The 27,625-nt window shown below is 34.5% G+C and overlaps 1 protein-coding gene across 1 annotated transcript in view; it reads right to left on the bottom strand.

The window, feature by feature from the left end:
* Positions 1–871: 871 nt before the first annotated feature.
* The window catches only part of LOC133176314 (EF-hand calcium-binding domain-containing protein 6-like), a 37,393-nt gene continuing 10,639 nt past the window's right edge, over positions 872–27,625 (bottom strand). The window contains exons 7-23 of the mRNA XM_061311445.1: positions 24,656–24,816; positions 23,888–24,022; positions 23,089–23,464; positions 16,649–16,797; positions 16,248–16,355; positions 15,880–16,002; positions 15,620–15,796; positions 12,694–12,871; positions 9,187–9,240; positions 8,560–8,630; positions 8,013–8,161; positions 7,415–7,698; positions 6,842–6,928; positions 6,579–6,664; positions 6,053–6,152; positions 3,123–3,179; positions 872–1,635 (exon numbers count right to left, since the gene is read on the bottom strand). Coding sequence (XP_061167429.1) covers positions 1,417–1,635; positions 3,123–3,179; positions 6,053–6,152; positions 6,579–6,664; positions 6,842–6,928; positions 7,415–7,698; positions 8,013–8,161; positions 8,560–8,630; positions 9,187–9,240; positions 12,694–12,871; positions 15,620–15,796; positions 15,880–16,002; positions 16,248–16,355; positions 16,649–16,797; positions 23,089–23,464; positions 23,888–24,022; positions 24,656–24,816 — 2,514 coding nt within the window. The 3' untranslated portion in view covers positions 872–1,416. The remainder of the gene's footprint in view (positions 1,636–3,122; positions 3,180–6,052; positions 6,153–6,578; positions 6,665–6,841; positions 6,929–7,414; positions 7,699–8,012; positions 8,162–8,559; positions 8,631–9,186; positions 9,241–12,693; positions 12,872–15,619; positions 15,797–15,879; positions 16,003–16,247; positions 16,356–16,648; positions 16,798–23,088; positions 23,465–23,887; positions 24,023–24,655; positions 24,817–27,625) is intronic.

Here is a 27,625-nt window from a genome sequence, read left to right as displayed (position 1 = left end):
TTACCTGCTTTGTCAGCAGGAACCAGTACTGAGGAAAAAATGACTGTAATTTGTAACACGTATACGGCTGCTTGTCATAACTTAAAAAAAAGTTATGACAATAAATCAGCAGATTTACCTGATCACATACAATATTCATATTTATTATATATTATATATATCTAAACACACATTTTACACTGTGTCCTAACTTGTTTCATTTTCACTCATAGTATTTCATTTTTTGATTTATTGTATATTGTTTTAGCTCAATTTAATTAAAAACAATTGCTCAATGAAATTATTGTAAAAAAAAAAATAACAATTGTATATTTGAAATTAATTTGTCCTTTTTCCCCTCGAAATATTCATTTGCGTTATTTGACTTTCCACGTCAAAACGGCTCTTACGTCTATTAAGCACCCATGGCAGTTCAGAAAGGCGTTAAATTCATAATAAAGTTTAACAAAATTAACAATTTTGAAGAGAAAAAAATTAAAGAATGTAAATATAAGCATTGAATTCTTATTTTTGGAACAGTTGAATACTGATATATAGAATACCACGGATATGTCGAAGTGATTTGGAAGTCCCAACCACTTATTCTTCAAGTATTTAACCTTCAACTTTTCGAATCCTCGGATATCTCGAAGTAATTCCTCAGTCCAATCGAGTTTGAGATAACAAGGTCTGAATGCATTTCTAATTATGTGGAGAAAGAAACAGCCACTACAATAATATTTGTATTCTAATTTGAAAAGTTAAATCTTAGTAACTGAGTATTCCTTGTCTTGTAGTGAGAAGTAGAGGGATACACTCAGTTTTCTAATTAAGACATTTCACTATTTCAATAATCAAACCATAAAAAATGCAATTTTTTTTCTTCCTTTGCTTTATCTTAGTAAAAATCTGGACGGTTATAATTAAATTTTGTAAAAGCTGTTCCGAGATATTTTTATCTCACAATCTGTTAAGATAACAATACATCATAAAAATAAATCTAAATATTTAATGTGTTTGTCCACCATGTTAATGTATTATGCACTTTTCTAAGGAAATGAAATGAAAAGATATCATACAATGGTATTATTACTCTACAATGTCCTGAATTACTGCAACTAAACAATAGATATCATAATCTGGTTACATAGTACTTAACAATAACAATGTCCTCTCCTTATCACAGAAATGCTTGAACTAAAACAGAACTAAATATAAAATCAACTTTAAATAAATAAACTCTATAACAGGAATATATGTTAATTACTAAACATTGTTTAATTGAGCCACACATTAATAAACATTCAGGCATTCCATCATTAATAACAGTTCTAGTATCACAGATAGGTGAATAAGGAGAATGTCTAACAATATAATATAAACTATTATTGATCTTTTTCACTTTAAACTTATTAGTCTTTTAAGGAAGAATATTATTTACAAATTGTCCATGAAGGTAGACAGGAAGTCTGTGTACGACACGAGTCCTCTCATATCTTGGTCGAATTCACTGAGGATGTGGTAAAAGTCTTCATTAGATACATGTATATTACATCCTGTCAATGCGCGCCGGAAGTCAGAAACTCCCAGCAATCCCTGCCGGTGAACATCCAACCTACGAAACGCTCGACGCAAGTTTCTGTGCTCGGCCATCAACTGAAAATATCATGCTACAGTGTAATACCAGTTAATTGTTATGACATATATATATATAATATTTAACGATATTTTGATATAGACTTGTGTAACAGATGACTATTAATGAACCTTTTTGTAATTAAATATTTATGATACTTACAATCACATCAAAGAACAATGTCCCAAACTACACATTATGAAAATCAAGACATGAAAACTACCAGCAATGTCCAAAAAAACATAAAAGTCATTGTGATTAATTATACTAAACAATAATACTGAATAAAATTCAGTATTTCAGTGGTTAAAAAACCAGGTGAAAATTCTACTGTGCAAACACTGAGTGTCATCAATTGAACATAAACAATAAAAAAAAAATAAACAACACAAAAGTAGCTTTTCATTTTATTCTTAAGTACTGTTGGTAAAGAAAAGAGTGCATTTAAAGCATGCTTCAAGAATATTGATTTCGTACTAAAAGAATACAAGCCATGCAATTGGTTCATAATTTTGACTGTAGTAGAGAATACTTTAATGAGTAAAGGTTTGAAATTTTTCTGAAATCTGTATCAAAGCAATATAAACATAAAAGACAAATAACATAATAAATTAAATCCTGAATCCACACCACAGGCAAACAAAAATTATTTAAAGGTGTTTAAATTATTTAAAGGCATTTAAATTAAGATCACTAAAATAGTGAATTCAGACAATAGGACCCATTGTATGGTGTACATTTCATACAGTTCTGATACAATTTACATACTTCAGTCAGGTATATACCCAAGTCAAGTATCAAACAAGTCACTTTGCATATCAATACTCAAGTCAATTATTTACCCAAGTCAAGTATCAAACAAGTCACTTTGCATATCAATACTCAAGTCAATTATTTACCCAAGTCAAGTATCAAACAAGTCACTTTGCATATCAATACTCAAGTCAATTATTTACCCAAGTCAAGTATCAAACATGTCACTTTACATATCAATACTCAAGTCAATTATTTACCCAAGTCAAGTATCAAACACGTCACTTTACTTATGAATACTCCTGTCAGGTTTTATGGTAGATGCCAGACTATACTCTACGTCTTAACACTCAAGTCAAGAACAAAAATATGCCATGTCCAGTCAGGTATTATGTTTGATGTCAAGTCATATATGCACAAAATGTAATCAAATATCTAGACAGAAATTTTAATTCAATACATGTCATGTCACTTATTTAAAGTGTCATCACCACACAACGAAAGGAGCAAAACAGAAAAGAGAAAAACAGATGTCAAATTGTTTATCACAACACAAGTAAGATGTTAAGGTACATTTAAACATCACTGTCACTGTGATGTCATTCCTTTGGGGGTCCAATATTATTTTGAGTCTCGTATTTGCTACTTTTTGTTTGCCTGTGGGATTTGGATTCAGGGAAAGAGTGAGCTGTTTTGATAAGTGAGGGAAGAAAAGTCCCATGAAGAATTTATTGCTATGGTAACATTGTATCACCTTGTGGTGTATATTACTGATTACCGATCCTACCGTCGCTGACTGAATATCACGCTGCTGTTTAAAGAACAAATACCAGTGTTAGTATTACAATATATTAATCATTACATCTTAGATGAACCCAAATCGTGTACAGCTATCCATCATGCAAGGTTATTGAGTGTTAGCAGATCTTAAATCAAGTGACAAACATGAGGACAGGAAATTCAGCCTTTCCATGTTATGTAGGAGACAATCCTACCAAACTGAACTTGGTATATTCCATATACTATATATATTACTTATATTTCAATCAAATTAAAATATTGATAAATACCTATATGTACCTTTAATAACTTAATAAAAAAAACGTCAAGCATTTTTGTTTTTAAATAGATATTTTGATCATCTAATTTATGTAAAATACAATGAACTTTCCTGAAAATTTGCTAAAATGGATAAGAATGGCAAAAACACAATATCTATACTGTCTATAATGTCTATACTGTCTCATTTATATGTTCCTATACTGTCTATACTGTATCATTTATATGCTCTTCCTTACATTAACAATGTACGCATGTTCAAGTTATTTTATATAATTACACGAATGGCTGTCTGATCCATCATTTATTAACTTAATATTAAAATGTTTGTGTAACAAAGATTTGGTTTATGATATTGAAATGGATTATTCAATATTTTTTATGACATTATATGGAATTGACTATGGAAAATAAGGTATTTTATGGAACCTTTCTGGTTTAATCACACACTTTTTATTAATTATTTGACGCAATTAATCAAAACAAATATCAATCTTTATTACTAAATTATCACACGTTAATTTGAATGATTAATTCTGAAATCAACATGGTGAGTTATTTGTTTACATTTGTTGCTATGGTGAGTTGTTTGTTTACGTTTGTTTCTATGGTGAGTTGTTTGTTTACTTTTGTTACTATGGCACTGGATGTCTGGGAGGTTCCATAGCATAAAGGAGGGTGTAGGAGACACACTTAGTCGACTTGGTAACTGAAACACACAAATCTTCATTGTTTTTTGGAAGTTAACTTTTTGTAGTATGCTTTTTTGAAATCACTATGAATCTTGCATATCATTACTTTGATAAAATTAGATTCAGCTGTGTTTATAATTTGACACATAGTCAATTTAATATGTGCATGTTTTACCAATATAAGGTAGTGAGGTACAGTGTTAGGAGGGATACATTAAAACTTTATTTCAATTCAATATCAAGTCAGTAGTTTGATGTCAACTTTACATGGTGACAATAACAACAGTGTCTGTGCTTGTTAACGGGAACAGAATTGTACCTATATATAGCTACGTGGCCTTCATCTTTGAAGGTCATCTGGATCGCCTTGACCTCTTAGAAGATTTTGGACGCTGGAATATTGGACATTCAAATCAATAAGAAAAAAAAAGTCACAGCAAAATTAAAAAACTTCAACTTTTGTACATCTGGCAACAATTGAAGCATTAGCCAGCAATATTGACTGCAGATGAGGCTGGTATTGTGTGCAGTATAATAATGATATGCTGCTTGTTGGAGTTTATATGAGGCATGCTTGTAGCTACATTTTGTGTGTGTGATGTGGCAACCAGTCACTCATTACTTACAGCATTCAGTTTGCCTTGGAATATAATATCACAAATCAAAAATCTACCTTCTGCGTCAGATTTGAACATTTTATGGCAAAACTATCATTTTATAATGTATTCATCCACTTAATTTTGCCCTTTTCTGCAATTCAAATTTTCACTTTCTACTTTGTTGGAATATCATCAAAAAATGTACAGATGACTGTACCAGAAGTAAAACAACAAACCTTAACCATTTCATGATGGTTTACAATTAAAATTAACCAGAGGATCATACAAACCAGCATAATGGTTGGAGTCTTATACACTTGTATTTCTTTCAGCTCTAGGATACTTTGTAACAAATTTTTTATATTGTCAAGAGATTCTAGAGATGAGGCCGAAATTTCAAAAATATTACACACAACACACAGGTATCCACAATATTTCTCTGGGTCTTCACCTCACATGAACTAAAATTCGATAGTTATGAGTAAACTGACAAGGTCATACAGGGCCCTGTACTGTGCTTACATTAATAACCTTGAACTTTCAACTTTAAGCAGGTGCTATCAATATCTAGACTTCCATTTAATTGTATTGTGAATATGAAGCCAGCATGCTGATACAAACTCAAGTTCTGGTCTAAATGGGTTAATGTTGATCTTGACCTTTGACTGACAAAATCTTTAGATGGCTTTTTCAAAGAATCTTGACCTTTTATTAAGAGGCTCAAAATCTCTAGAATCTTACCACAGCATTTTCCACTTAAGTAGTATATATCAAGTCTTAAAGTTATAAAATGTTTAAGCTATTGCATCACTTTGGTCAATTTTGTAATCTCTGGCCTTGACCTTTGACGATGACCCAAAAAATAGCTGGTGTCCTCATTTATCCATTCTCCACTTATGTCTATACATTAAAATTTATCAAAGTTTTATCGAATAAATATGGTATGGCCATATCAATTTTCTTCACTTTTTAACCTAGAGAGGTTCCAGCCAGAATATTTACAACAGGGCACCAGTATCTTTGAGGTTCTAATAAATGATTATCACACAATCAGCAACTTCTCAAAATTATCCAGATTCAAAATATTGATTTATCATCCTAGAAAAGGATAGCTCAATAGAGTAAAGCCTGAAAGTCTCTTGATGTTATTTTCCGAAGTTTGGCTATTTACAGCCTGTCTATAGGTCCTATGCTACCTATAAGATTAGACTTAGTTTACCTTTCTTTCAAGCTTGTGTGTGTGTTTTCTGTACACCTGGGATTTTATAATTCTACATTTGACTATCAGCCTATCTATAGGACCTATGCTACCTATAAGATTAGACATGGTTTACCTTTCTTTCCAGCTTGTGTGTGTGTTTGCTGTACACCTGGGATTTTGTTGGATTAGGAGGATTTTGAGAGTAACACTTCATAAACTCCAAATAATGAAATCTAAAAGAAAGAGTATACAAGTGTAATTACTGTATACAGTGAAATTTTCGCCCCCGTTTTATTTTCACCCCTTTCGGCCTAGACGCAAGTGGACCAATTTAAGACGGGGTGAATTCAAAGAAAAAAGTATAATTTCTTAAATAAAAGTGTGACTGGGCGAATTTAAAACGGGGCAAAATTGTCTGCAAGTGTGATAGGGCGAAAATAATGTGGGGCGAAATTAACCCTGTATTCAGTAAATATAATGAAAAAAAAACTGGTATCTCTGTCAAGAAACGTGAATATTTTTATTGTTTAGAGACATGCAAATTGTCTTTCAAAAACCCTATAAGATTACACTTTTCTGAGTATATATGTAACATCATTGAGAAATAGTTTGAGTCTCTAGTTTGTTACAATAATTTGAGATATAAATATTTGTGTTACCTCCCATTTCGTTGTATGTCAAATCGTTGACAGAGCTCTCGCTTCTCTTCCTCAGACAACGGAAACTTCATGGTGTTTAAAATTTCCTGGAAAAAAGTGAATTCAAAACATCTGTTTACCAGCATAAGGAAATTTAAAATTTCTTTAATTGTATAAATGTGCAATGTAAAAGAGTATCAAATTATCAAAGCATGTAGATGTTAACTTTTGATCAATCAACATCTATACATTTCTACATACATAACTTTTCTATTTTGACAAACCTTCATGTCCGATATTGATATTGTAGAACTACCATTTTTGTCAATAAATTTGAAGACGGTCTTTAATCCTTCCCAATTCCCGATCACCTTAAAAAGTAAAGAATTTTTATTTAATATCATTAAACATACAATATTGACAAAATGAAACTTATGTTTGTTATAAGGTTGACCAACATAGAGCTCTCTTAATTGGACCAATTCCACTTACAGCGTATGACCTAAAATTTCTCTGAGACTATCAGATGACCTCGATTCAGGGTCATGACACATACACCAGTTAAGGTCAGATAGGGGTTGTTCTCATTGGCAAAACTAGGTACTTCAAATCAATGATCCTGACTTCTTCAAATGACCTTCAAGTTGGTTTACTTTCATTATACACTCAAGGATCATAAACACCCTCCATGTCAAACTTGCAGGGAGGGGCTTAATTAAGAGACTTTTACACTTAAAATCAAATGACCTTAGATTAAATCTGACTCGTAATTCAAATTTGATCAAATAAGAGGGGTTTTTTTAACCTCAGATCTTTTGTGGAAAGCAACTAGCATTTTAGAGAATCTCCACTCTCACCTGAGTCTTTATTTTGTTCAGTAGATCTCGAGTTTTCTGGCTTTTATTGGACAGTGCAGTCTGTGGCGGCTTATCTTGTACCACACCATTAACTTTCATGGTTTTTGTGGTGGTCTCTGCAGCAGACACCACCTCGGTAGTTTTAGTGGTAGTTTTGCTGGTGGTCTGTTCCCCATTATTAGTCGTAACGGTGGTGGTGTTGTGCTGTAGAGATGACATGGTCTTCTCTCGTCTTTCTCTCTGGACTCTCTTGGCCGTTTCTATTAATTCCCTCGTGTCACTTACTGTAACAGCAGTGATCAACAAACATTTTATTTTTTGTTTACTTTTGTTAAAGAATACAATTTATCTTTGATTCACATATATACGAAATCAAATAAAAAACAATATGTATGGGGATCAATTCATATGTTTTGATGGGAAAAGAAACATATAAATCATAATTATACATATAATTATTAATTTTATTTTTTAATCTTCATGTTGCGACAGACAGCATCAACAGCTGACTGAAGGGTTTTTTGGTTCCTTTTTGTTTTCTGTTTTAAACAAAAGCCTTGATTTAGGATATGTATATGCATCTTTTATTTTAACCTACCATCAGTTTGGTCACGTTTCATGTCCTGACTGGCCCTGTTCTGAGCAAATGCCTTGATTAACGACTTGTAGCTGTACATTCCATCAGCAGAAATGTTCAGTCTGGCCCACACTCTGTCAAGTTCAGAGTTTGTTAGGTTTACTCCTGACCTATAATCATATATAACATATTTATATACCACAGATGTAAAAGCATTGTTTGCAGAGCAATCGGCAAAATATTACAATAAAAACTAGGCCTGGGTCACAACTCTGATTCATGTATGCTTCACAAGAGCATTAAATCTTGCTTATATATTAGCCTCACACTTTTCAAGGAATAAATTGCAAGAAATGTTATTATTTTTTCCAAACATCAAATAAATTTCAAAATTTTTGAAGAATTTGTCCATAGAAGAATAGAGCATTGGTTTTTCAAGTTATTACAGAAATTAATATTTACAGTAGCTGGAGAGCACCAAATTCCCATTTGCTTATTCTGCATGTCTTACATCAGTCAGGCTGCTACATGAGTTATAAAATTTACAATTATAAATTGATAAACTTACAATCGTAGGAGAGCCCCAAACTGCCACTTGCTCATTCTGCCCGTCTTTCGACGATCCATATCCTGGAAGTGCTGGAATCGATGATAAAAGACAGCATTATTTACAATTTTCCCAAGCATTCATGACAGAATTCATGTGTGGATATTTTGGTACAGAAATAAACTTTAAGGGTATTATTAATATGAAGAACTAATGATTGATACCGGTACATCTCACATATCCACCATCCAAGGAACATCCTATTCATTAAAATTCAAAGCTTAATGTGGATTATAATGAAGCTAAGGCTGAATAAAGAGAAACACAGAGACCTTATAACATGTTGTAATTGGACATTCAATGAAAAGAGTTCAAGATCCAAGAGCAAACTTACAGTCAGACATGTAAAACATTTAGGGAGCTTTAACAATGCCATTTCTGATTCAATATCTTAATGTTCAAATGGGTATATTGTTGCCTTTTGTCCACAATTGAAATGCATGTGCAATAAATCCATAATTAATATTTGAACACCAATCCATGATTAGTGATGTACAATGTAACAATAATAATCAGGTTAGATACACATGAATAACAATAGCCTTCATATTACCTGTGGTTAAATACACATAACAATAAATATCCTACCTTGTCAAATGTGTGGAATCTATTGCGGAAAAGATCTTCTAATATCTTCATCACCTACAATGTACCATTAGAGTCAAGAAATGAAAAGTAGAACCTAATTATTGCCCTACAATTTTATACCAGCTTCATAATCAACAAAATGAGAGAGGACCCTTAACCTATAACCTCTGTCATTAAATGTGTAACACATACACAATGTATAATAGTTAAAGCAAAATATGACCTCTGACCTACACAAACAATAGTGGATTAACTCAGCATTGAATACATGATCCATGAATCTCTTGATTTCCAGTGTCAGAGCATTTAAAATGTAAGATTACAATAGAATGCATAAAAATACTTAAAAGCAGATACTTAAAAGCAGATAAACAGTGCAAAAAACCATATTAATAACAACTGGTGATCACACGTAATATAAATGTATAGTTTATAACACAGTGTTTTAATGTTAGGAACTGTGTGAGGTTTAAATATACAAATCTACCCTTATTTGTCTCCATGGTGATACAAACATGAGCTGAATGAGGTTTGAATTAGAAACATACCATTATCCTAATCCATAGAAAGTTATAAAATGTTACGTAGTGGGGATCTTAATTATGTGTGTTATTTAGTTAAGTGCAAAGTTTCAATCAAACATGCAGCATTTTATATACCTCCCCTGCGGAACACTGAAAACCAAAATCGGTCAACATATTTATTAAATGCACAAAATAAAGAAATACATAAATCCAAAATAAAGCCATGTCATGTTTACATATGCCCTGTTACAAATGTATGTCTTAAATGTGCCAAAGAAATCTTTCATAGGTTAAACAACAATAGTATTAGCAACTAACAAAAAACAACCCAAGGCTTAATGATAGTGTGTGAGAAGAAGTTAGGCTACAAACAGAAAATACTGAATTACTGATAATAAACCCCCTCTCCATGAATAACAACTTGTAGATATAAATCTGATGGTTGTCCTGAGGTGATATACCCTCTACCTAAAATTATACCTGACACTGAGACCCTCCACCTGAACTATTCCTTATATGGAATACCTAACACTTCCATCGATATCAGCCTAGATGGTAGATCTTAGAACCTCCATCAGGTCTGTGATGGCAGGTCTTAGAACCCCCATCAGGACTGAGATGTTGGATCTTAGAACCTCTATCAGGCCTGAGATGGCAGATCTTAGAACCTCCATCAGGCTCGAAATGGCAGAACTTAGAACCTCCATCAGGCCCCAGATGGCAGATCTTAGAACCTCCATCAGGTCTGAGACGGCAGATCTTAGAACCTCCATCAGGTCTGAGATGGCAGATCTTAGAACCTTCATCAGGCTCCGGGGCCATAAAACTTAGATGAGCTCACTTTTGATCTCAGTCTCACTTTTCTACTATTAATTCCTTTAGTAAAAGTGAGACTGAGATCAAAAGTGAGATCGTCTAAGTTTTATGGCCCCGGAGCCAGGTCTGTGATGGCAGATCTTAGAACCTCCATCAGGCCTGAGATGTTTAATCTTAGAACCTTCATCAGGCAGAGATGGTAGATCTTAAAACTTCAATCAGGCTGAGATGGTAGATGTTGTTACTTGTTCAGCACTGAGCTGACCTTTTACCTCCGTAAGTACTGAGGTGATAGACCCTCCATCCCTTCTAGAGGGTGCATAACATTATCATGTAATCTACTCCTGCTTTTTGAAATTGTTATGAAGTGTAAGAATGAATGACTAACATCTGTCAGCTATTGTTCTGACCTTGTCCTGAGGTGGAAAGCCCTTAACTGTTATGAAGTGTAATAATAACGTACATCAGCTATTGTTCTGACATTGTCCTGAGGTGGAAAGCCCTTAACTGTTATGAAGTGTAATAATAACGTACATCAGCTATTGTTCTGACATTGTCCTGGGGTGGAAAGCCCTTAACTGTTATGAAGTGTCATAATAACGTACATCAGCTATTGTTCTGACATTGTCCTGGGGTGGAAAGCCCTTAACTGTTATGAAGTGTCATAATAACGTACATCAGCTATTGTTCTGACATTGTCCTGGGGTGGAAAGCCCTTAACTGTTATGAAGTGTAATAATAACGTACATCAGCTATTGTTCTGACATTGTCCTGAGGTGGAAAGCCCTTAACTGTTATGAAGTGTAATAATAACGTACATCAGCTATTGTTCTGACATTGTCCTGGGGTGGAAAGCCCTTAACTGTTATGAAGTGTCATAATAACGTACATCAGCTATTGTTCTGACATTGTCCTGAGGCGGAAAGCCCTTAACTGTTATGAAGTGTAATAATAACGTACATCAGCTATTGTTCTGACATTGTCCTGGGGTGGAAAGCCCTTAACTGTTATGAAGTGTAATAATAACGTACATCAGCTATTGTTCTGACATTGTCCTGAGGTGGAAAGCCCTTAACTGTTATGAAGTGTAATAATAACGTACATCAGCTATTGTTCTGACATTGTCCTGGGGTGGAAAGCCCTTAACTGTTATGAAGTGTAATAATAACGTACATCAGCTATTGTTCTGACATTGTCCTGGGGTGGAAAGCCCTTAACTGTTATGAAGTGTCATAATAACGTACATCAGCTATTGTTCTGACATTGTCCTGGGGTGGAAAGCCCTTAACTGTTATGAAGTGTAATAATAACGTACATCAGCTATTGTTCTGACATTGTCCTGGGGTGGAAAGCCCTTAACTGTTATGAAGTGTCATAATAACGTACATCAGCTATTGTTCTGACATTGTCCTGAAGTGGAAAGCCCTTAACTGTTATGAAGTGTCATAATAACGTACATCAGCTATTGTTCTGACATTGTCCTGGGGTGGAAAGCCCTCAACTGTTATGAAGTGTCATAATAACGTACATCAGCTATTGTTCTGACATTGTCCTGGGGTGGAAAGCCCTTAACTGTTATGAAGTGTCATAATAACGTAAATCAGCTATTGTTCTGACATTGTCCTGAGGTGGAAAGCCCTTAACCGTTATGAAGTGTAATAATAACGTACATCAGCTATTGTTCTGACATTGTCCTGAGGTGGAAAGCCCTTAACTGTTATGAAGTGTAATAATAACGTACATCAGCTATTGTTCTGACATTGTCCTGGGGTGGAAAGCCCTTAACTGTTATGAAGTGTCATAATAACGTACATCAGCTATTGTTCTGACATTGTCCTGGGGTGGAAAGCCCTTAACTGTTATGAAGTGTAATAATAACGTACATCAGCTATTGTTCTGACATTGTCCTGAGGTGGAAAGCCCTTAACTGTTATGAAGTGTCATAATAACGTACATCAGCTATTGTTCTGACATTGTCCTGAGGTGGAAAGCCCTTAACTGTTATGAAGTGTCATAATAACGTACATCAGCTATTGTTCTGACATTGTCCTGAGGTGGAAAGCCCTTAACTGTTATGAAGTGTAATAATAACGTACATCAGCTATTGTTCTGACATTGTCCTGAGGTGGAAAGCCCTTAACTGTTATGAAGTGTTATAATAACGTACATCAGCTATTGTTCTAACATTGTCCTGGGGTGGCAGACCCTCTACTTCTGTTTGGGGATGCATGAATGTCTTGGCTTTCTCTTTGAGTCTATCGACAGCAGACGAGTGGACCATTGTGGTGGGTATCACCTGGTATACATCTAGTCCTCCTTCCTGTCGTTTGTTCCAGGATCCAGGTCTGTAAACAGTTTATAAGTCACTGATGATGTTATACATACTACTTGAGATTACTATCACAATCATAAATATAGAAAAGGATATCAAGCAACAGTCTCCAACAAAAACTTTTCAATGAACAGATGAACTTTGGTATCTTGAAATTCAATATCTTGAATATCATGGATACGATACCCACCACATTTTTAATGTTTCATGTTACCATATATCTTGTCATGCATACAATATCATGTGTGAATCCTATTGTATCATATGTGTAACCCATCAATCATGTATCAAGTGTAATGTTACATGTACTGTATGTCAAAGTTTGAAATTCCAACCAACCTCATTATTTTGAATTCTTGGATATCTCTGATTTTTTACTCAACCCCCTAAAGCTTTGATTTAATGAGGTTTGACTGTAGCTGTATGTGGTATGAGACTACTTTACTTTGGCCTTAAAAATTAGTAACTTGGTTCTCAGATCCACGTGCATCTTATTTTACAATGAGCATTACTATTTTTATCCTCAAATGAATAAAATAAAATTTCTCTCATGTGCTCCTACGGTGCAAAAAAAACCCGGAATCCACGACCGCATTTTAACCGCATTTTAGATACTCCCATCAGTAAAAGGTTTGGCAAACATCAAGATGATCCAGACTAGTGGCCTATTTAATGCCCTGTTCACACAGAGAGTTTAATTCGCAGTAAATTAATGCGAAGTAAAATGATGAGAATTAAACTAATGCGAATTAAATTGCGTTCACACGACAGCTAATGCGAAGTAAACTAATGCGAATTATAATTTTATTTATTCAACAAGGCTATTCAGTGAAGCTATTATGACGACATTTACAAATCATGTCATATTGTGCAGAGCAGTATACATTTGACATAATGTCATAGTGTCTGTACACATTTTAGTGATTAACATAATTTTCCTTTGTTTTCCACTCAAAAATTGCACAGGTACCTATATTTGACCATCGACATGTGGCCTGTGACTTAATTCTGCCCTTACGCATGCGTCAAAATTTAATTCGAATTAGCTTCGCTTAGCGTTCACACGGAGCTAATGCGAAGTAATTTAATGTGCAGTAAACTAATTCAAATTAAATTAATTCGCATTAAATTCTCCGTGTGAACGCAGATCAAATTTAATGCGCAGTAACTTACGTTTAATTCAAATTAAACTCTCCGTGTTAACAGGGCATAAAAATTATAATAAATATGACCTCGAGTTAAGAGGTCAACGTGTCAAGAATAAGGTTGGTCATGATGGCATTGATTTCAGTGCAAATTCATAAGGGAATAACTGCAATACTTCCATGATGGCACATAGTTGGGGTTTCTGAAGATTGTTCCATGCTAGGACTCAATAACGCTATCAAAGACAGCTCCTTCAATCTCAGAACGTTACCAGAAAAGCTTCAGCAAGATTCTCTGATTTCATTTAGCGTGTGTAAACCAAAGACCAATAAATTTGACAATGTTTAATAAAACCATAAGTCCTAATTACAGTGCTGAAACACTCTTAGATTAATTGTGATACGTAAACAATTGACCAGATGCATCACTAAAAGTGTTGGGTTCTGCAAGTATAACACGTCTGGTTGTTAGGATGCAGTCGTTTCATTACACGAATCATCGGAATGTAGAAGATGCAAGAGAAAAGAGAAAGAAGCAGGAAATAAATTATCTTGATTCTACATTCAGTGTTGAAGCACTGTTGATTAAAAGTTGCTAGTTTTGAAATTTAAAAATAAATCAAAAATTGAACATCTGTTTTTATGAGGTAAAAAGGAAAAACAAGTCTCCCTCTCGCAATTATTTTTGAGAAAACTGGCCTGAGAACCAAGTTATTAATTTTTTGAGGCCTTATGTAACAATATACATCTGTAGGAATTTATTGTAAGGAATCAGTCAGGTCTAGGGTGAGGATAGTCTACTGACGGAACATCAAACATCTGTAGGAATTTACTGTAAGGAATCAGTCAGGGTTAGGGCGAGGTTAGTCTACTTACGGAACATCAAACATCTGTAGGAATTTACTGTAAGGAATCAGTCAGGTCTAGGGTGAGGATAGTCTACTTACAGAACATCAAACATCTGTAGGAATTCATTGTAAGGAATCAGTCAGGGTTAGGGTGAGGCTAGTCTACTTACGGAACATCAAACATCTGTAGGAATTTACTGTAAGGAATCAGTCAGGGTTAGGGCGAGGTTAGTCTACTTACGGAACATCAAACATCTGTAGGAATTTACTGTAAGGAATCAGTCAGGGCTAGGGTGAGGATAGTCTACTTACGGAACATCAAACATCTGTAGGAATTTACTGTAAGGAATCAGTCAGGGTTAGGGCGAGGTTAGTCTACTTACGGAACATCAAACATCTGTAGGAATTTACTGTAAGGAATCAGTCAGGGTTAGGGCGAGGTTAGTCTACTTACGGAACATCAAACATCTGTAGGAATTTACTGTAAGGAATCAGTCAGGGCTAGGGTGAGGCTAGTCTACTTACGGAACATCAAACATCTGTAAGAATTTACTGTAAGGAATCAGTCAGGGCTAGGGCGAGGTTAATCTACTTATGGAACATCAAACATCTGTAGGAATTTACTGTAAGGAGTCAGTCAGTGTTAGGGTGAGGCTAGTCTACTTACGGAACATCAAACATTGTAAGGAATCAGTCGGGGCAAGGCTAGTCTACTTATGGAACATCAAACATCTGTAGGAATCAGTTAGGGTTAGGCTTCGTACTTACGGAACGTCAAACATCTGGAGGAATTTATTGTAAGGAATCAGTCCATCACTGTCCTGTCCCACGTCAGTCTTGAGTTGTTCCCATTGTTTCTCAGACATAGGGTATCCCAGACGTTTCTCTATACCACTACGAAACTCATGTGGTGTTATAACACCCAGGCCATACTTATCACAGGACCTTTAAGAAGATAAAAAATATTTATTTCACTTATAAAAAATACATATATACTATATACTACAAAATGTCATCCTGATACTTACTTGAAATAGCCTATAAGTTTGAGGAAATCCCCATGCAGTAAATCGACCAATCGGATATCAAGTTGTTCAGAGGTTAAGGTGTTTTTTGGAAGGGGCCATGAGGGCAATTTGTTATCCTGGAATCTGAAAATGCAGGAATTGGTTTTTATTTATGTGTACATAAGAGATGTGCATGACATTCTTGAAAAAAAAAGATAAAAGTACAGAAAAGTAAAGGTGATGCACCATGCTGTTTTATATAAGACTCAGTGCTGCAACGCATGTATTATGTTGACTGGTTCTCTCATATAACCACTGGTTCTGTGATTCTTAATCTTGACTTGTTTTTTTATTGTTCCTCAATATTTATTATGTTAAGTTATACTCACTGTTGACTGGTGACCACTTTATTGGTGATGCTGTTTTCAGATTTACTCTGGAATTTGTTCAGGAACTCTTTGTAGTTGACCTGACCTCGAATTGTTCTTACACCATGTCTGTGAAAAGCCCAAAATTGACATTAATAAAACAGAGATAATTCTCCATTATGAAATTAAGTTACAATTGTGGCATCTAATTGAAGCTAATAGTCATCATTTTAATTAATTATCAGAATGTAAATATCATTTATTCATTGTTACCATAACTTCAAGGAAGTTCTTATAGGTCATGCACTTTGGGAAAAAAGTCTACATCTAAAACTATTGAACCTATAAAATTGTCAACCTTGTAAAATTCAATTTTCATGACAATTATGTATATACTGATTCATACTAATTGCTTTCCTTACCTTGCTAAGAAATTATCAAGGTCAGTAACTGAGATATTAAGACCAAACTCCTGTAGAACTCGGCGAAAGTCTACTCTTGCAATGTAGCCATCACTCAAGTAATCAAAAAGATCAAAGGCAGCCAACATCGCATTGTACGACTCCTCAAACTGAAAGATGAGTGAAATGGCTGACTGTTTAAATATGCTAAGGATGATATTAAATAACAAGACAAAATGAAAAGACGCAAAAAAAATAATAATAAAGATAATGTGTGTAAAATTATAAAGTACACAGTAGCTAAAATATAAACATCAATGGTCAACAGGTGATTCTACATTATAACTTCAGAATCTGTATATAAACAGGGAAAAACTGTATCTAGAGCTTTATGAAAGCAGGCTCTGAACCTATGTCATAGAACTAGAAGAAATTCTCAAACATAGTAATGGGTTTTATCACTGGTTCATTTAAAACCACGTCAAACTACAGAAATGCTGATACACTGGGTCTTTCTAATTATAAACATTACAGGGTTCTCACACCAGGTGCACTTTTTGGGAATGGGGCTGAGGCCGTAAAGATTGGGAAAATAATGACCTTTTGAAAATTTTTGGGATAACCATTTTACTTTAAAATCATGATATATTGGGTTTCTGGTCTTTGTTATCAACTAAATTTTTGTTTTTCAGAACAGAAGAATATGAATGGCAAGTTTAGTTATTATATATCCAACTATATTTTCTTAAATTTTTGGGAGTAATGACTATTGGGAAAATGAACACTTTCAATTGGGAAAAAAAAGGTACCTTTTTAAATTGGACTCTTGAATGGCCCCAATTATAGACAATTGAGAGCCCTGCATTAAAAAAAAAAACTCAGATTGACCTGAACTAATAAAAGATCAGCCTAGGAAAGTACTGTTACTTGTAAAAATGAATGTTTTTCACTGGTATGTCATTCTAACAAATCAAAGTTGTTTTCCTGTTCACTTATCATGCTAATTGGTAAACTCCATGAACTTATTATTTTACTCTCAAGGAAAAAAAAAGTTATATGGAATAAATTTAATAACTACCCAAATTATACTTGTAAACAAGATTCTACAAGTAAAACCTGGGTTAAATTAAGAAACTCAATTCATTTCTTTGATAGTTTCCACAACTATCTTTTTTTCCACTCAGGTCCTGTCTAATACACATCAAAACACAATATTCATCCAAGCAAATGGTTCAGATTTTATTGAGGGGTATAATAAAGATGATTCCGAAGTCACATGGCTCATTGTTGGTCTATTATAAATGGAGGATAGATGTTGGTCTATTGGACGATAGCTGTTGCTCTATTGGAGGATAGATCAATGTTTCTACATGAAGGTTATCATACAGAAAAAAAATTGCTCTGGGTCTAATAATCCTCATTGTAAATTCTCTTAAACACTGACTAAGATGATATTATTCTTACTACACCTAAGCTATGTACTTCAGACAGGTCAAACAGTGACAGAATAGATTTTTGCTACCAATTCCATGTTTTTCCTGATGACTCAAAATATATGTACCTCATAGTGGTCAGTTACAGACCGTGTGATGGACAGGGAGGTCTTACTCCGGACATGGGCAGACCTGGGTCGCCCTCGTTCCTCCCTGATGCCCATTGAAGTGTGACAACGAAATTCAGTGCTTGTCGTAGTGGTGCGCTGATGCATGGCCTTGGAAAATCCCACAATCTCCATCATATTGACTAGGAATTTATCTCTCAGATTCAACACTTACTTATTCTGTTGATTAAATATCCTTTGATACGATCCCCTTTCCTACCTTCCAACACTTTGTAAATATGTGCACACCACTTTTCAATATTTCTATTCCAGGTCCATATATATATTAGGAAATCACAAAATTTAATGAAACAAATCCACGAAATAACTTATGTGACCATTGTGATGTTGTTTTCATAATGGAGTGATTCGGGTCATTATAAACTGTACACAAAATGTTAACTCGTTCCACTCCTGTTAAACACACATACCCAAACACCGAGTTACTATGCCTATATAAACATTGATTTTCTCTGAGAAGATCAATCTAAAAATTCCACAACCTGGCATTTAATGTCATATCTTCTAACACTCTTCACTTTTAAGTCCAGGGAGGGCTTTAAATGACCCGGAACACTGAACACCGAGTTTCTACCTCTACCTGTCTTTACCTGAGACAGGTGAGATTATTTACACCTGTTGCTATGATGCTGGGAAAATTCTCTCTGATGCCACATAGAGAAAATTGATTTATCTGTATAAACATGCCATCTACAGAGCTGTGTGATGTAAAAAACCTAGATGTCTTCATTAGTTCTAAGAATGTCACAATATTGTAACCATTTCTTTACAACTTTGAACTATCCATTTACAGTGACTCAAATAAAAGACTAAAAGAAATTTAAATGCTTTCATACAAATTTCTCATAAAGTTGTACGTATCAGATTTCAGTCTGAGTATTACTTATAAAAGAAAAATCCTTTTAGATGTTACTGGCTTTAAATTTTTTTATGTTCCATTTAAAAAAAAGATTTCTTTTTTTAACACATTATCAAAATATTTTTCAAAAGTGTCAAGACGGTATTTTTGAACTAGCTGCAATGAACTCTTTTTCTTTAAAATAATTTTCAAAGTGTTCTTATACTAGTGTATAGTCAAACACAAATTTCAATTACATGTATTACTGCAGAATCACAAATTTTTATGGGGATAAAATTTCGTTGATTTGTTACCTATAAAGGTTTCGTGTGCATTAAATTTCATTGTTTCAAAAGTAACCCTATTCCATATATAGTCGTATAAAAATTTCATGGGGGATTTAATTTCGTTGCTAATTGTTAACAACAAAATAAACAAAATTTAATCCCCAACGAATATTTCTGCTCTTACAGTAATTAAATTGGTCTTGACTGCATAAAATTTAAATAAAAAAGGTACTTCTTTGAAAGGATAACATACTGCAGCAAATTTTATTTCATAGCAAGCTCTTGAGCCAGAAATTCCTTTTTTAATAATTGACAAAATAACCTGTTAACATCCGCAGAAGTTAATTTCTTTGGATAATCTCCATCCTTAACTACGCTTTCGGCAATCTGTTTTTGTATATAAGTCAGGGTTATTTATCTTTATGTGCTGGGTATGAAGATTCAAATATGGCATCCCTGATGGTAATCAAAATACAGTACCAGAATTTACACTTCCATAAAGCTTCCATACAGATCTCTAACTTAAGAGAAACAACGAAAAACATCAAAACATCCATAAAAGAAAACAGACCTGAGACTCAGATTTACTGTTTATACATCCAATAAACAGGAACATTTCTATGCTTTTTTTATAAGGATTATTATCCTTCAGAATAAAGAAGTCAATCTGACTGGTTTAGAGCATGTCACATGCAGGGATAAAATTTGTGATGTCTCCCTCTGGTGCAGGGTGAGAAATGTGTTGTCTCCCTTCAGATGAATATAATTGATATATGTTTGATTGGTAAACAATAAACTCTAATGTTGATGTCAAAGTTGTCTGTTGACATATTTTGAAAGTATGGAATCAGAGCAGTGGGTAGAACACAAGACCCATTTTCTCTGCTATTTTATACTCTATTTTATTAAATTTAGATTCTTCAGAATAATAAATTTATACATGTTATGGACTGTTTAGAAGGGAAACATAAGACAAATTATCAGGTCTGAGTCACCTTCAGGCAAAATTTCAATTTCACAGTAAATGCTTTTTGTCCATAATTAGAACTTTTTGTGGAAAGACTTTACTTTACCGGTCCCCAGAAAACCGCACTAAAATATAGTGTCGCTGTAGGCGATTTCAATATATATGAGATCGCGTGAGCGATCGAAAAAAATTTAAAATATGAGGTTTTAAGCCTTTTTGACTCCAAAATCGAATTCTAAGGTTAAAAGTTCAGTTTAAAACTTCATTTTTAAACGAAGTTTTTAACCTCGTTGTCTGAAAAAAAAGTAATAAATATTGTTTATTCAGTGAAAAGGAGACAAAAAATAATTGTGAACGAAGCGCATGCAGCGCATGCTTAGTGCCGTTTCTTTTGTACCTTGCCATTTTTTCATGTAAACAAACCAACGAGACGTCGTTGAAGCTGAATTAAGATCTTGCAAAAAATACAGATGCAATTGAATTTTTTAATTAATCTAAAAGAACAAGACACTAACCCTAATCTCTCGGATGGTATGCGAGGACTAACCCAAATCTCCCAGGCAGATACTACAAGCATTGCTAGAACATGCTAGACTAATTCATGTGCGAGGACTAACCCTAATCATTATGCAAGGACTAACCCTAATCTTTCAGGTGGGTGCAAGACTAACCCTAACCAGTCGAAAAATGTGTAAAACTAACCCTAATCAGTTGAGCGACGTAAATCTTACGTCATAGTGCAATGAGCGCGCGGATCTTGCGGATCTGGGGACCAGTAAAGTAAAGTCTACCCCTTTTTGTCAGTAACCTCATGTTAGTAAACACTGGCTTAACTTTCCATATTTGATAAATTCGGGATAAATATTTTTTTTTATTGTTACATTATCTTCTGTCAACATGTATCATATATCAATGATAATTTCAGAATCTTATTAGTATCTTTCTAAGGCGTTTGTCTGAATCCTTATAAAAGCATTCATTTCATACAATTCAGAAAATAAACTGGAAGCTAATTTCTAGAGTTAAATCTGTAAAATGTATTTTAAAAGTCAAATCTTTGACAGCTGCTGACTTTCCATAATAGCAGACAGTTCTGCATTGCAATGGGAATATCGGACATGTACAGGCAAGCAAACATTTTGACACAGAAAATTACTCTCCTGTTCCTGATGATTAGCATACATCACCCCCATGTTTACAGTATACTGTAAAATCACATATTTTTGTCAGGTCAAATTTTCATGTTTTCAGCAAAAACTATAGGTTCATGGGGATTTATTGGGTAATGAACAATTGTTGTGTAATTATGTATATGACATTTTACATTTTGTGGTGGACATGAATTCTTGGGTATCTTCATACCTCGAAAACAAACCCCCACAAAAATTATTGATTTCACAGTATTCTATGTTGTTCTAGTTTGAATCACAGCCTGACTATAATATACTATCTCTCCAAGCTACTTTTTTTCCTAGAGGGATGATTTAATGGAGAGGGCAACATTATTGCAGCTGGCACCTCTATAGTCAGACCACTCTATATGACAAACCAGTGTTAATTGTACCAGGATTACTGTAATCACTAATTTTTCTGGGGTGGAGGGGGGTCAATTTTGGGGGGTTTTGTGGTCTAAAGAAACCCCCTGAATTCATGTCCTCCAAAAAACGTTACAAGCCTAGTATAATTCAATTATACTGTATATTTCTGCAACAACAAAATCAAAACTACTCAATACTAAAATTTTTCCTCAAACCATGAAAATCTGACACAATGAAAATAAGTAATTTACAGTATATAGAGAATCCTATCAGTTCTGACCATAAACTGTTAAGGGCATTTGTAAAATCCTGAACATTATTTAATTAATCATTTAACCTCATTTGCCCACAAACTACCCCCCCCCCCCCTTTAACTTTTAATTACTACAATATACAACTCATCAAGGGCATATATTTTTTTAGCACACAAACACAGCAGCTTAGAAATCTTTCACCTGTCACTGGAAACAAGTCCACAATGGCACCTACTTATCCCAGGCAAAATGAATTAACCTGAGGCGTGCTCTCTTTACAAAATGGACAGACATGGTTTAAATGAGACATGAACTACCTATGTATTGTTGTGAATGATTTTATCTTTACACTATTTCCAGTGCCCTTGTTCTAAATCTCTCAATAACATCCCTTACCCTGTAATGGAGGCAGTCACCTCTCAATAACATCCCTTACCCTGTAATGGAGGCAGTCATCTCTCAATAACAACCCTTACCCTGTAATGGAGGCAGTCATCTCTCAATAACAACCCTTACCCTGTAATGGAGGCAGTCATCTCTCAATATCATCCCTTACCCTGTAATGGAGGCAGTCATCTCTCAATAACAACCCTTACCCTGTAATGGAGGCAGTCATCTCTCAATAACAACCCTTACCCTGTAATGGAGGCAGTCATCTCTCAACAACAACCCTTACCCTGTAATGGAGGCAGTCATCTCTCAATAACAACCCTTACCCTGTAATGGAGGCAGTCATCTCTCAATAACAACCCTTACCCTGTAATGGAGGCAGTCATCTCTCAATAACAACCCTTACCCTGTAATGGAGGCAGTCATCTCTCAATAACAACCCTTACCCTGTAATGGAGGCAGTCATCTCTCAATAACATCCCTTACCCTGTAATGGAGGCAGTCATCTCTCAATAACATCCCTTACCCTGTAATGGAGGCAGACATCTCTCAATAACAACCCTTACCCTGTAATGGAGGCAGTCTATGATGTTCTCCAGTTTCGGCTGAACCTTCTTCTTACGACTGATGTTGATTTTGATATCCTCATTCTTGTCTGGTGCCCCCGTGTCTTTACTGGTATCTGCCTCTTTTTCTTTGCCTTCTATTTTTTCTGTTGCTTTATCGGTGTTGCCTTCTGTCTCGTTCTGTGTTGTTGTATTCATTTCCTGTTTAGTTTCCACTTCCTGTTTGGAGGGGGCGACATTGGCCTCAGATTTAGGTCTGATCTTGAGTTCTACAACCGTCTTGCTGCGATGTGAGTAGGTTTTTGGTCGAGTATCGATGCCAGCTCTCTTCAGAAATAAACTGGTTCTTATGGCTCCTAAGCCCTCCTTGTCATATCTAACAATAAACAACCAGTTCAATAAGCTTACTTTATTTTCAGAGCAGTGTCTTTGTACTAAACAGTTATCATATATTTAGCCCTTTATGCAGTGAATATCAATCACTGAATAAATTTTTCATAATTTGTAAACATCGCCTCATCACCCAGTATCCGCTGAGAATGTAAGTTTTCATTGTTAGCACACTGTGAGGATTATGATCCACTTTTATAGTAAGTCTTTTACAGACACAAGTGATTAGAAATCACTTACTTTATCAATGGTATAAATATACAAAGACCATAACCATTTCAACAGTAGGTAATACACTGAAACCATTACAATATCTACAGCTATATAATTGTTGTCATTGTGATGCAGAGAAAGGAGCTGCATTGCTATTGTAATACTTTTGCTTTAGTGATATAGAAAGGCCACCCACCGTTGCCATAGTGACATAAAGTCTGCATCCTTCATGAAGATTCCCAGCTGAGCGTGTGCCTCCCTGAGCTGTGGGGGTACAATCCTCCCGTTGGCCTGGAAACATGCCGGAGGGAAAATCTGTCGTGCATCCTCTCTGAAACACACAAGAAATCATTAAAATTGATATGAAGCCTAACCCTAAGCCAGGAAACATGACCCATAGGTTCAAGGTTTTCACTACCCTAAGTCAGGAAACATGACCCATATAGGTTCAAAGTTTTCATCACCCTCAGCCAAGAAACATGACCCAAAGGGACAAAGATTTCACAATCATAGTAAAGGTCTCATAATTTGTTGCTTTTCTGTTAACACTTCGTCTGCAAAATGTTTAGAAATGGCTTTCAGAAATTATCTACAATTATGATCAATAAGCCTTAACCTGGCTTGATTGCATATTTTCTCATTACATAGTTTTTCCACTAGATCTCAAGAAGGAAATCTTTAAAAATGTAAATAATGCAATTTCAGTTTCTGATCAATTAAGCCTAAGACTGGGATATGAACCCAAATTGAATCCTTAGATACCAAACACGTCATTTAAGTAAAGCACTTAAATTTGTTAAATATATTCAGGCAAAATGTTGTAAGCAAGACTTCCATTGGTTAGATGAAAATTTCAAATTTTTCCCCAAGTGGTGTAGTGCATAACTTAACTCCTTATTGAAAAGTGTTGAATACATGTACTTACATATTGCATATTTTTCCTTGATATTTATACTGTACTTACATATTGCATATTTTTTCTCTAAACAGTGTATCTGCGTAAGGTGCGGACAGGAAGGGGTTGGTTACGATGACGTCTGTTCGTCTCAGTTCAGCTTCGGGGTAGTGTCGAGTTTTCTCCATCTCGAGTTTCATTGATGGACTCACCCACTCCTTCTGCACAGTCTACAGTTGTAAACAACAATACTCAGTTACTTCATAAACAGTGTTAAACATCAATTCTAAATGGTCTTCTTACAACAGTAATAAAAACCTTTCCTCTGGAATCAGTTTTATAAAAACAAAGCAACCAATATGCCCAGGACTACCACACTTGATTAATTTGATTAATTAACAAGTGAAAGGCAACTAATTGACTGCTGTTATGAATTGCAAAGCAAAAATTCCTTTAGAATTTTAGATGAATTTATCCATTGTCAATCGCTGATAACAGATTTTTTCTACAGGATTATTATTATTATGAATTTAAAATGTAAAGGCATACTTTACTTTGTGAATATTGGAGACTCAGAAGATAAAGAAACAACACATACAGTGACTTTTTTTTTAAAAGAAAAAAGGATAACATATTAGTTTTTAAGAAAAAATTGAGTACAGGAATGATTTAGAAGGGTGTGTTGTTGGTGAATGTGGTCAAATAAGCCATTTTTTCTACTCTGCTACAACAACACCAACATGATCAAACAGTCTATAAGCCACATTATACTGTAGATCACCTGATTTTCGTGACACCTTATTTTTTGCGAGATTGTTGTACGATATTTATCTGCAAGACTAAATTTTCAGGAATTTGGATAACTGTTGTATAATATAATCTTGAAGAATGGAAATATATGTGAGAATGCAAATATTGTAAGCTGGCAGTCTCACACAATTACGCAAAAAATAAAGTTCGCACAAATAGAAAGTAATTTACAGTAAGCAGCTAAGTACATGTATAGGGAAAAAATAAGCAGAGGACTGGATACCAAGCAAAGGGAACCAGTTAAAAGGCATCAGAAAGAAATGAAACATGATAAATATTGGATTTTGAAGCTGAATGTTAACAAATTAATTCTTCGAAGAGATTAAACATGTTAAAATTTGAGAAAAATCCCCCCGATTTTCTCAAAGTGAAAACATCTCTTTAATTAAGGATTCAAATTTTCTTTTTTCATAATCAGAAAGTCTGGGATGGAGTACTGATTGAATTCATTGTGTGTTGTTTATAATGTCCCATTTGAGAATTTTTCATGCATACAGTGACGTCACCAGCTTTAAGTGGAGTGCCACATATTTTGACCTATGCATGGCACTTACACTGTATCAGTGAGGGATATCTTTATTGTGCCAATGGTTACTGTGACATGGGACTTCAATTTTTAAGGTCTCATACGAAAGACCCATGACTTTCACTCTTAGTGCCGGGAACTTGGAAAATGAACAGTCACTAACTATGTTAAATGTCTATAAGTTTGATGTGGCACCAGGAACAATAATTGAGCCCCGATTGACAAAATTTTCATCAACAAACTTCTGTCATAGATATAGCTTCTAAACATCCATTTTTACCAGATATAACATCTGACAGGTTTGTGATATGTATTTCCTGCTCAGTTTCACATCTAACTTCTACACGGCAGCCATTGTCTACAACATGATTTCAGAGATTATGATGTCACAATGACTACGTTAGGCACATCCCCACCCCCTCCTAAAATAAAATTTTATTTATATCAGTGATAAACATTAATGAATTTAATCAGTTGTGGTGCATAAAATGCAAGGCATAGAACTCATATGATATTTAACAAAAACTATTACCCTGTCTGACAGTACTGTTATTCTGTTACACTGGGGGCTGTTTAAGCTGTTACAGATTTCCACATTTTAAATTAAAGATGGGATAAAGGTGTTTCATCACTTAACAGTTAACAACACCAAAATGAGGCTCTATCACCATGGTAACACAACATATCCCAGAGTTCCAAACTTACCAGGCGAGGTAATCGTCTCTTTACAACCTTACAGAAGACATTTATAATTTAATTGAAAGTCCTCTGGACACTTACATCATGAGGAACTAAATGACTGATACACATGACCTGACATTATACACTGTGTCTTTACAGAAATGAGTGACAGCGTTTAGCATGCTTTCCATTTACACCCTATATAATCATAAGTTTTCCACTGTGATTCTACTACTGCCTCAGTTGTCAGATAACGGAAACTGGTAGGTACCTGTGCCCCTATGGTGAATTCTATCCATCTTATTTAAAATTGCTGAGTTTATTTTCATATAGTAATTTTACTGCAGGCAAAAATTCCAGCAAGCATTTTAAAGGGTTCTTAGTATGCAGACAAACTTAACTTTAACATGATTAAAATTAAAAATTTTATTAAAACTTCTGAATTTAAATCACAATCTTTTAAATATAACTATCTGAAATTGTGATAGTGTTTTATTAATTTTATTTAAATCTTCATAAACAATGAAACTTTTTGCTGAGCATTGATGGTGTACATAAATGATACAATGACCACTGTGCACATATTAAAAATGGCTACCTACCATATTGTTACTCTTTTCTACGACTGCATTAAAACATGTTAAAACATGAAACCATGACGATATCACTCATGACAAACTGACAGTCTCATTGCTCCTCAACAACATGACCAACAATGCTTTAGTCTTACTTTGTGTAGGAGATTGTTGATCACATGATGCACTAAAAACAATCCCCCATTTTACATTAAGAGTGGGATGTTATGTTGAGAGAAAGCTGATAATTAAATGCTCTTTTTCTCGACAACTGATGAAATTGTTTATACTTAACATTTTCTTTCCAAGAATTCTATCCTTTAAAAAAATTACTGATAAAGTTGGATTTCTACATCTACTTGGAGCATAACGGGAATATAAAGCTTGTGAAAAATAACAGAAGGAATTAATCTAGCTCTAATAATGAATACATGGCCATAGAAAGAA

This window comes from Saccostrea echinata, unplaced genomic scaffold, assembly GCF_033153115.1.
Source record: "Saccostrea echinata isolate AGI-Se365-2 ecotype Australia unplaced genomic scaffold, CSIRO_AGI_Sech_v1 ptg000073l, whole genome shotgun sequence".
NCBI classification, from domain to species: Eukaryota; Metazoa; Mollusca; class Bivalvia; order Ostreida; family Ostreidae; genus Saccostrea; species Saccostrea echinata.
Note: the sequence above shows the minus strand (reverse complement) of the source record. Positions and strands in the feature narration are given on the sequence as shown.